This window comes from Rhagoletis pomonella, unplaced genomic scaffold (assembly GCF_013731165.1).
Source record: "Rhagoletis pomonella isolate Grant_MI unplaced genomic scaffold, Rhpom_1.0 Rhpom_scaffold_00012, whole genome shotgun sequence".
Classification (NCBI taxonomy): domain Eukaryota; kingdom Metazoa; phylum Arthropoda; class Insecta; order Diptera; family Tephritidae; genus Rhagoletis; species Rhagoletis pomonella.
The window spans coordinates 3,866,883-3,878,864 of NW_023458566.1; the positions used below are offsets into that span (position 1 = coordinate 3,866,883).

The window sequence follows — 11,982 nt, forward strand, 5'->3', positions numbered from 1 at the left end:
TTGATTTGAATTTGGTTTGTTTTGGTTTTGATTTTGTAGTGTTTGGCGAAAGGGTATTTATTTGTTGATGCACAGATAGGCTGGTTGGGTATTCATTTTCAATGATCGGTTTGTGGTTGATAATATTTGTAAGTAAATTAGCCCTGAGGTGGCTTCTTAAGCTGTCAGTCATAATTTCGTCCTGTGATGTTTCTTTGAAGGGAAGAATTTGCTGCAGATGAAATGAATCTTTAAAGTGTGGTAATTTGTGAATGTGATACTTGCTGGAGGGCTAAAATTAGTTGTTTGTTTTACTATTGCTGTGTTACCATAGTGCTAGATTGAACTTCACAAAATCGTTAGGGTTTCTCTTTTTAAGTTTAAAGCCGAGAACATTTAGTGGACACGATTTTTTTTTAGCATGAAGCATTATATGGTGATGGTTTTGGCGACCTTTCTACTAACTAACAAATACGGTACATTATTATGAGCAAAGGTTTGCAAAATCTCAAACAGATTGCGCGAAAATAAAGTTAAGTTTTGGCTAGTCATTTCGAAAGGTTTTGGACCACCAGTCGGAAGACCTGGGGATCGAAGCAACGTTAAACGTTAAATTGATATATAATATAATAGATTGGCGCTTACAAATATGTTAGTGTTTGGCCGAGCTTCTCCTCCGATTTGTGGCGTGCGCCTTAATGTTGTCACACAAAGCGGAGGGACCTACAGTTTTACGCCGACTCCGAACGGCGATTGTATTTTTATGAGAAGCTGTTTTTCATGGCAGAAATACACTCGGAGGTTTGCCATTGCCTGCCGAGGGACGACCGCTGTTAAGAAAAAATTTTTTTCTATTTTTTTGCGATGTTACTTTGACCAGGCTTTGAACCCAGGCGTTGCGGAGTGGAAGCGCGCACTGCTTACCACTACACATATATAACAAGTTATAAGTCCGAGCCGTTCGCCACCAAACGGGGCTTCAGACAGGGCGACTGCCTTTCATGTGACTCCTTTAATCTGATATTGGAGAAGATGATAAGAGCTGCAGAACTGAACCGCTCAGGAACAATTTACTACAAGAGCGTGCAATTGCTGGCTTATGCCGATGACATCGATGTCATCGATATCAAAAACCGCGAAGTCTGTTCTGCCTTTTCCAAGTTGGATAAGAAAGCAAAGCGAATGGGTCTGGTGGTAAACGAGGACAAGACGAAGTATCTCCTGTCATCAAACAAACAGTCAGCACATTCGCGCCTTGGCACCCACGTCACTGTTGACAGTTACAATTTTGAGAAAGTAGAGAACTTCGTTTACTTGGGAACCAGAATTAACACCGATAATAATGTCAGCATGGAAATCCAACGCAGAATCACTCTTGCTAACAAGTGCTACTTTGGACTGAGTAGGCAATTCAGAAGTAAAGTCCTCTCTCAACGTACAAAAACCACCTCTGTAAGTCACTCATCATGCCCGTGCTGGTATATGACGCAGAAGCAGTGCGTGCTGGCGGTTAATATCTAATCAGATAGCTAGGCTGTAATCAGAGCTTTCATCTCTTTTTCGGTCGTATGTGAGTACATATTTCTTTGTTAAACTTATGTGGACGCCAGGTAAAATGCAGAAAACTGCTTGACTGATGAGCTGGTTCCACCAAATATAGAATAGAGACTGCCAGTATGCTTGACGACTGGGAGATTACTCTTGCCACTCGTATCAGCTCAGCGAAAGCTGGTCGAAAACCACTACTTTTTTGGCCGAGAGTTGACCACAGGCGGCCCAGAGATCTTCACAAAGTCAAAACTCTCAATTCTGGTGGATGTATTGCCAGGGCACTATCCAACTTGGACTGCTCGGAGGAGAACATCTGCTATAACTCAGCAGTTACCGTAAGTGTTGATATCGCAAGGGACCTTGGCTTATGGTCTTCTAAATGTGCCCCATGTCTTAGGGAATCCACTCTACCAAACTGTCCAATTTGGCAACTATCTACTTATTCACTGAAAATTCAGCAGAAAAAGCGGAATCCTGATTATCGAGCCGTTACTGTACTCAAACGTGTACGTAAAGCCGTCCTATCAATATTGGCTAAGAAGGTTGCCACCTATTTCAAAAATCTACATAAATAAAAATTTTAACTACAAATTTTCAGTGCTGTAAAAAATATGATAAAATCGAAGGTAGATTGAAGATCACAAAATCGATATTATTCTTCTCTGATTTTTTTCTATATATTTATTATGATCCTCTCTAAAATCCGATATCTTTCTTTATAGGCTATGGCTCGAATGCGTTAAGCAGCGTGGGCGTGAGTGTTGGAAAGTCGTCGCTCGATCCGCACTCACATCTCAGACAGCCAGGTAAGTCGAAATTCATATTGCGAATAATACTTTGTATTGATTTGCTGTGAAAGTATGACACGAATGAAGTTATTCAAAAATATTTAAACTACCCTCAGAGGCTGGTGAAAATCCCATATTAGGCATTGTTGCTCCAAATGAATGCGGGCTTTCGCATTGAAGCACTTGCGAGTGCCACTTAGAATGAGAAACAAAAACAAAAAACAGAAACAAATACTTTAAAAATGCTTTAAAAGCGATACAAAAACGAGTGAAATCCATTTGCGGCGCGTGTGTGTTTTCGTCTCAACGACTTACTGTGCGCGCCAAATCAAAGCGACATTGACACAGAGAAGTAACAACAACCCGAAGAAAAACAAAAAAATACGCACAGGACGACAACAACACTCCAGCGCATTCGTATCAAAAAACAAGTAAGAAAGTCTAAGTTCGGGCGGAGCCGAACATTAAATACCCGGCGCAATTATTAAATATATGTTTTCCACCTTTCCGAAAACTACCGCTACACGATAAGCCGGGGTGTATAAATTTTAAGTAAATTAGCGTCCTTAAATTTCGAAATATTGAAGTTTCAAGCATTACTGAAATATACCGTTATATGAAAAGCGGTCGTAATTTAGTCCGATTTCAATAATTTTCAACGCTTTGCTTTTATGTGGCAAGCACAATAATCATACCGAGTTTGGTTCAAATTGCTAGAACGGTTAGCGAGATACATATATGTGATCATAAGTGGGCGGTGCCACGCCCATTTTCCAAAATTGTATCATAAGCGTATTTCTTGGTAAAAAATTGTTGCAACCATCAATTTTGAATAAATTAGCTTTAATATTTACTGATTTATCGAGGATCTCGTATTTTTCTAAATTACCGTTATATGGGATGTGGGCGTGGTTATTGTCCGATTTTAAAAATTTTCGGCCATTAGGTATGTTGTAGCAGGATCAAGAACTGTGCCAAGTTTGGAAGAAATTGGTGCAGCGGTTACCAAGATATACGCATGTAACCATAAGTAGGCGTGGCTACGCCCATTTGCCAAAATTTTTTAATATTCTTATTTTTCGTCTAAAACTCATTGTAAATATCAATTTTGAGTGAATTATCTTCAGTAGTTACTAAAATATCGCACTTTTCGTATTTCTGAAAATTACCGTTATATGGGAGGTAGGCGTGGTTATTGTCCGATTTCGCCCATTTTCAATACCATCCGTCCCATGCCCAAAAGAAGTCCACGTACCAAGTTTCGTTAAGATATCTCAATTTTTACTCGAGTTATCGTGTGCACAGACGGACGGACGGACGGACGGACGGACGGACGGACGGACGGACGGACGGACAGACAGTCACCGCTTAATCGATTTCTCTCTTCATTCTGATCATTTATGTATACATTTGTCTATATCTATCTCGATTCGTTTTGCCTGTTACAAACAACCGTTATGTGAACAAAGTTATAATACCCTTGTGCACAAGTGCGCTCGGGTATAAAAAAGTAACTATTGTATGTAATAAATATGAGGAATGTGTGCAATTGTGCGCAAGGTAAAACACTTCACTTTAAAGTGTGCCCAAATACTCGAAGAGAAAATAACAAAGCAAAATAAAAAATAAAAAATCGAAACAGAAACAAAGCAACTCTATTTTGAGTGGGCTCTGCGAAAGGCTGGCGTGGCGTATTGAGGCTGCCTGCCGGTCTGACGGGGGGGGCTCTGACTGACTGGCATAGTGGCGAATCAAACCTAAATTCGCCACTTCACAACTTAATACTTGAAACACAAATAAAATGGAATGTGTTTGGCAAAAAAAAATTCACAATCCGCGATAGAGGGAGGGAAATGAAATAAAATAAAAGCGTCGAAAAAAAATCGAAATGAAACAATTGAAATGCCATAAAACGTTCTCAATTAGTGTTGAAGCTGTGGCTAAGCTGCTGAAAAAAAGGTGGCAAGTTGCTGAGCAAGCAAAGCGTGGCACACCAGGCTGGTACATGGAACTGGGGATGCTGGAAAACAATGCGTTGAAAGCGCAATGAAGTGAGAGATTGAGTAAATACAACACAGCAATAAGTAAGTTGATGAATGCTCAGCGTATGTGTGCTCGTTTGCGGTGACGGTGCTGTCAAAATTGACTGAAAATACATTTCGATTTCATGTTGCAAATATGAATGAGAAAAAAATGTATTTTCGTTGAAATGTTTTTGGAGACGTACGCGTGCCTAAGCTGCCAATATGACACACGCTTCAAAAAGGTAACAAGTCGCTTGGAAAGCACGATAGCCGCGACGCACAGTGTGATGGAAATGGGTAAAAATGGGCACTTCGTAGTCGAAAAAAGCGAAAAAGCTTACATAGGTATATATGTATATATATTATTTTCATGAAGGGAGAATAACGACAGACAAAAGTCAAACTACTGATAATTTTCGGAAAGATGGGCTTTATGCATGGAACTTTTGAGGTTCCAAACAACAGCCGAAAAGTTTTCATCACTAGAAATGTTACGCGGAGTTTAATTTCGTTAAAATAACGTTAAGATTACTTTGTACGAAAAATGTGTGGTGATAAAAATTTTAACCTAGCAGACTCCTAAAAAAAAAAAAAAAATATATTTAACTTCTTTTTGTTTGTAAGACTCACGATATCCGAGAAAACCCATTCAAAGAGTTGCCACGTACGGCAGGTACTGGGTTTGTAAAATTTTTAATCTTCTTATATTTTAAAAAGCGTGTGATGCCAAATGGTGCCAATTCAAACAAAAAATTTTTCAAAAGATAATTTTTATTTTTATTCATAACTTTTTTTTTTTTTGTAAGAAAAAAATTTGGTTCTAACTCTTTTCTTACCAGTCTAGGTTATTTTCGTATTTGCATTTTCCCCTTACATAGAAAAAGGTCTAAGTCACAGACACAGACTATAAAAACCATAAATCATAACTTGAGACCATAGTCCATAGGTTCTGGACTATAGCCCATAGATCATAGTCGACAGGGCATAGACCAGAGATCAGAAGTTATGAACAATGTTGGGCAGTGACTTTGATATGATTTGACACTCTATATTTTCTTCCTGTCTTTTCCGGTGGTTAGATATTCCACCAGGTCCTGTAATTACAAGAACTACCAGTATTGCGAATTAAAGACAGGTAATTCCTATCATCAACTTTTAGCCAAATGTGCTACCCTTCGTATATCATCGTATAGATGAAAATAATCTTGCAAGAAGCTAGAGGAATGCGTATTTCCTGGACAGAGTTCACCTTATATGGTTCTTCAGCAGTGGCGTTAACTGGCATGACCCTGCTTTTTTTTTATTTATACGCAGGTTGGAATATTCATCAAGTGACCCGCATGAAACTCCGATGAAGCCGCCTCCCCGGAACTGCTTTCGCATTTCATCAAAATACTGAATACTGGCATATAGAATGCATCACTCCATAATGCCATTTCCATATTTCCCCATCCATATTTATGATAAAGGATTCAGACTCTAAGTGCCAGTTAACCGCCTCCTTATCGCCATTGAGGTGATCAGACAGATGAGGGCTGAGGTTTGGTGTCAGATTGAAATGATCTCCACCGTTTACTCTATCTTTTATACTGGAGCCAGCAGTAAAACTTTAAGCGGACTCTGAATCTGGTTCTTGGCAACAATCAATTCGTTTCTCACTGGAATTCTTGTGAAAAATTTGCCATCAGAACGAAGAAAAAGAGTGGAATAATTTTAATTTTGCAGGCTTTCAGAAATAATGGCCAAAATATCAAATAATTTAAAAAATATAGATATAGATTGATGCACTTAGGAACGCTAGAAAAATGCAATATGAAGTGTCGCATGCAGGTGAGCCTATCTCAGAGGGCTCCTCAGAAGTTTTAATGAAATATAATCCGAGGTGTTTCAAATTTTACAGCCTTATTCTGTATCACGAACGATAGGCAACACGAACGATTCGTCAGCAAAGGATTGTTTCAAAATTTGTCCGGCGGCATCATTTTAGCCGGTTTAAACGCAACCGAGACCATTGCAACGTAATGTATGAAATGCAAGACGAAGACGACCGATAGAGTTTAAAATCGCAATCAGAGAGGTTGTCGTCTGTTGAGAAGAATGTAATTACCCATCGCCGCTACGACTGCGTTCGCTGAACCGACTGAAAGTCCGTCCGCCCAGAAATGAGCCGAAAGTTGTAAAAGGAACTCCCATGCTCTATCTTTTAGAAGGGATAGTCCAATTAGGGTTAGTTACAGGCCACCGAGAGAGAGATTACTTTTTTTGTCGGAACTCAGCACAACACAACGCGCGCAGAAAACAGCACTCAGACTACATGCCGTCCATTGCACGATTTACGAATAAACCTAAGCAGATTGTTGGGTGTCAAAGATGATCAGGTGTTCGTTTCTCAACGCATAGCGGTCAAATGCCTCATATCTAATTCTTGCAAAAGCCGGGAAAGAAGCACAAAAAGTGTTTCACCGTCTCATACACTTCATGACAGGATGGGAAAATGGGGTTGTCCTGTACGCCACAGTCAGGTGTGTGCGCCACGTGAAGTGACCAGTCAGCAGTCCAAAAAATTTTCTACGGTTCCGTCTGCTCAATGAGAGCAGAAACTAGATAGACTCCTGCAGCCTCTCGATGCCTCCCAGTCATAGATGGCCGAAGGTGGGAGTGCTATAACTGTTTGCGGACGGAGAAATGCCTGGTCTGAGCCAATTCTGGCCAAGTGGTCAGATGCCTCATTACCTGGTACTCTCAAGTGACCTGGCACTATGTTTATCAACATAATTTAGGCGAGACTTGTATTGCTGAACTAGTTTGAGAGTAGTTGGAGGGCTGGCCAATACCTTAAAAGCAGGCTTTTCCTCCACGTACCCCAGCTTGGAAGACCGAAGCATATTGCCCAAGGGAAAAGTGAAACTGAGATGACTTGTCGTGCCATTAACGGTCGTAAATCATAAATTACAGTTTCAAAGTTAATATTTGTCCTCAAAATAGGCATTACTTTACAACGTAGGCAGTCGACTGCCCCTTCATCGACGCCACCTCTGCTTGAAACCTTTTGGGTTAACGGAGAGTTTCAGACAAACGACACCTCTTCCATATCTTTCGTTCAACTTCGACCTTACTGCGAATTACTGTGTATTTACTGGATTTCTGCCCCAGATGCTTCTTTTCTCTTGCTCTGCAAAATTACACCGAAAAAATTCGAAAATATTTACTTCTGAAAATAATAAAAGTTAAAACTGTTCCTGAATAGCTTTTCAATAGAGTTCCTGAAAAGAAAACAATATATTTCTTTCAAAAAAGTTGAAAAAGTTAAATTTTTGAAAACAAATTCAAAGCTTTTTAGGAATTCTTTCGGCTTGTATGAAAAAATGCCTTCTTTCTCTTTCCGTCTCGGAAACTCTAGAACTATTGAAAAGCTACTCAGAACAGTTTGAATTTTTATTTTTTTAAACATACAACTTTTTCGACCTTATTGAAAATATTATAATTTTTTCAGCGTAGATTTGCAGAACTTTATTTTTCCTTTTCGCGAACTCCAGCACTTTTGAAAAGCTCCTCACAACAGTTTTAATTTTTTTTTTCAAACATTCAACTTTTTCAACTTTTTTGACATTTTTTTTTCGGCGTAATTTTGCAGAACTTTTTTCCCCTTTTCTGGAACTCTAGAACTATTGCAAAGCTACTGAGAACAGTTTTTATTTGCCTTTTTACCACATTTGGCATACAAAATTTTTGAAACACTTTTTTTTTTTTTAAACCAGACCTTTTTTCCTTTTCAAGAACTCTACAACTATTGAAAAGCTACTCAGAACAGCTTTTTCTTGTCTTTTTGCATCACACCGTATGCCAACTTCGCAGGCATGTCGTTTGGACAAAGTTTTAAAGGCAATCTAGCTAAGATAGTAAAAAGCTTTTCGTAAGACAGATGAAAAACAGATGGCAAGATATATAGTTCAAAAGACTTTTGTTATTCTAGCACAATAATCTTGGAAAAACAGCTCTCTCAATCACCACTAGTAGTGAAAAGCCATTTTGAGAGAAAGCAGTTGGTTACCATTTAGCTGACGTCACTCCGACAGTCGCAATGGCCGAGTGGGCAAGGCAAAGGCTTGGAAATCGAGAGATCCGAGTTCGAGTCCTGGCGCAGCGCAGTTTTTCTTAGTTTTTTAATCTACATTTGTTTTTTGAATTTAATTTTTCATATGTAATGGAAATGTATATTTTTTAATTTAATTAAATTTTTAGAAAGTAATATTATATATCTGTTTTCTTTTTAATCTCTTTCTTAATTTATTTATTTTTAATGGTTTGGCTGCTATTGTTTTATAAACGGTATTTTTTTCATATAATTTTTAGGAACTTATTTAATTTTTTTTTGTATTTTCTGTTTTTAAGGGAAACATATTTTTTAAATTTCATTCACGTTTTAGAAATTAATTTTTTGTATATATTTTTTTTAATTTTATTTTTTATTCTTTTGTTAATGTAATTTTCTTTTAATTTTTAGATTTTATTGTTTTAACTTTCTTTTTAAGAAAAATATTGTTAATCTAGTTTAATTTTTAAGTACTAATTCCTCCTTTTTTGATTCAATTTTTATTTATTTTTTAATTAATTGCTATTATTTTTTGTTTATCTTTTATTAATTTTTATTGTCTCAAAACGAAAAATATAGGTTTTTTTTATTTAAGTTAACTCAAAAAAAGATTGTTAGACGGCGATCAGCATAACGCTAAGATCTCCTCGTTAGCATATCTTTCAATTAGTCTTTCGAAAGACAGCAAAGAGCTTTGAAGATAGTTGCCAGAATTGACATTTGTCTTACGAAAGACTTTTATCTTTCGAAAGACTCAACTCACTATGAAAGACAGTTGCCATTATTGCCCTGTTAGCTTAGTACTTAGAAAAAGAATTGAAATATAAAATTTGCTCACCATCGTTAAAAGTATTGTCACCATAGAACTGATTGCCAAAGGCCCTAAGAGTGAAAAAAATGTGAAGTCCTAAATTCTCCCAGAAGTATATAAGGGATTTGCATTCAGCGAAATATTGCTGCTATGATATTTATACGTACATTTGTAAATTTAAAATATTTTTGTTTTCACGTGCTGTTAAGAAAATGTTCTTCTTATTTTTTAACGGAACACAAAAGACGTATTACTTAGTGCCATTCCGGTGCAAGCGGTGAGCGCTTCCGATTTATTTAAGCAAACAAACAAAACAAAAAATGCTCGCACACATTTGGCACGTGAGTAAGTGTACTCAGGTAACTGGGAACAAAATATATGTATGTATTTACTTCATAACTATTTATGCATACGAAGGATCGCAGAGTACTCAACAGTTGCCTAAATACGAGTACATTTTCGAAATACATTTACGCGCGCTTCCCAAACTGTTGAAGTGTTGTGTGCTCTTTACTTAGAGGATGCTTCAAAGTTTTTAGCATGTTGCCCAACATTATGACTACATTACATATTGTTGAATATGGCCGCACAAATTTAGTGCAACTGCAGCCCAAAAGTATTATAAAATACAGTTAAGTATTCATATTTTTCATATCCTGCCACACAAACCACTCTTTTTTTTTAAGTACTGAAAAAGCACTCGTGCTGCGTAAGTTGTCCGAAGTCTTCATTAAGTTGCATTAGCGTGGCGGTTGTGGGTTTTTATTATTTTCGTATGTAAGTATATAAGTTTATATATACATAAATATGTAAATATGCACATATATACATATATTTTTGCTGTGAAGACCGACCTCTCCGCATATGCAGGAAAGCAATTGCATTTGCTAAATAAACGCAATAAGTAATGGCTGCCAGGCGTCCGCTAATGGCTTGTGTGTATACATATATGTACCCATTCTATTTGGCTTGAAGTGCAACAGCTTCAGGAAGGTTACATTTCCTTGATATGCGCTGCGTTGGTTTTTGCTTTCTAGCATTTATTATTTAACAATTGCTGGTTTGATGCTTTCAGTCTTTGCTCACATCGACACTCACTCGTTGGCTGGTATTCGCATCTACGTTTTACCGATTATGAACAGCCTGTCAATCTAACTTCCTGCCAAATAAGCGAATGCAATATGCTCATAACAGAATTTATTTGTTCTTGTTGGCATATCTGTCTACTCGTGCGTGCTAAGCTGAAATGCACGTTCCTTCTAATAAAAATTGTTTTTATTCATTGTTGCATTGACAGAAAACACTTTTCACCATCGAGATCTTAGTGCACGTCACATTGTTCTGACGTCCAGCTTTTAATGCCTAAAAGTTCAGTAGCAGTCTTACAGCGGCACGCGTCTTCACGCCACGATCGCACAGTGTGTATATGTCATTAAAATTGTAGGTAAATATACACACCAATAGTGATGAGAGTAGTAGACCAGCTAGAATTAGAGCTTATTCGTTTTGTGGGTTTCCAAGTAGCATGCCAAGTGGTGAACGGCGGCGATAATGTTGCTCAAGAGAACATGTAGTACTACTTTTAATATGGCAAAGTTTACAAAGAATATGGGAAACTTGGAGGCATTCCGTCGTAGTTTCAATGCGTCCAAGAAATAAATAAGAAGGACTAAGAAGATATTATGATACAAATTTTGTGAACACCTCAAATGTATCTTGGAAACCGCGTGTTCGAGTGTATGCCTTTCTAACGGTTCTTCTTTTTCCAACTTCCTAGGAAAGTCAGCTCATGGCTGCAGTTCAGTCGACAAAATCACCAGCAATCACCATATTCTGCAAAATCTATAATTTTCCGGGTTTGGACGGAATAATACCAGCCAAGCTTCAAAGAAAAATAACCACATGGCCAGCCCCCTTTCATCGTCCTCATCACTAAAGTAGAGAATATGGGAAAACCGCTGCAAATTATTTTCGACCCCAAGAGTCTACCACCATTTCTCTTTAAGGTGTTGAAAGGACTTTGGGTCTAAGTTGCTACCGCAGTGGTAAATCGATTGAAAGAGCCTTGCACGGAATTGTTGGGAGTTTTCAAAAGGCGCTGCATCGTGAAGGATTTACTTTAGCGGCTTTTCTGGATATGTAATGCAGTTGGAGTAGAGCGTAGGAAGTGGTGTGTACTCGCAGGAACCTTAAATCGAATTATGCTTCCGGTTGCCACATCATTGTAGTGTGCTTTAAGTTGAGCCACAGCTCTCACTTCTCGTGGGGATTTTAACGGTTCACTGTCCAATCGGTATTCACGCAGTAACGCGGACCCCGTATGTCGCATTTGCCTGGAAGATGGCGAGGTGTAATCACCTCAACACTACATTCTTAGGTGCCCAGCCCTTGCAGGCTAAGGTTGAAGTATTTTGGCTCTCACATTCTAAATAGCCTCGAGGAGTTCTGTTGCATTGAGATTAGCCGAATTTGTAGTTACATAATCGGCTCGGTCCCGTTCAGAATTGTGGTATCACAGAGGACAATCTCAAACTGTTTAAGTTAGCTCCGGTTACACGGGGCTGCCACCTAACCTAAGCTAACCTAGGTGATAGCTACATACACATTGGGCCAAGCGATTTCAATCTCGAAATATTTATTTTTAACATACGACATATTTTAAGCCCAACAAAATGTTTTATTCCATAACATAAATGCACAAAATATGCAAATTAAATGCCAACTACAAATATTTAT

At 38.1% G+C, this 11,982-nt stretch overlaps 1 protein-coding gene across 2 annotated transcripts in view; it reads left to right on the forward strand.

The window, feature by feature from the left end:
• Nucleotides 1–11,982, forward strand: part of LOC118747701 (DNA-binding protein D-ETS-3) — an 83,657-nt gene that overhangs the window by 19,303 nt on the left and 52,372 nt on the right. For both annotated transcript variants that reach the window (XM_036481777.1, XM_036481778.1), the window contains exon 3: nucleotides 2,253–2,336. In XM_036481777.1, the coding sequence (XP_036337670.1) occupies nucleotides 2,253–2,336 (84 nt within the window). The remainder of the gene's footprint in view (nucleotides 1–2,252; nucleotides 2,337–11,982) is intronic.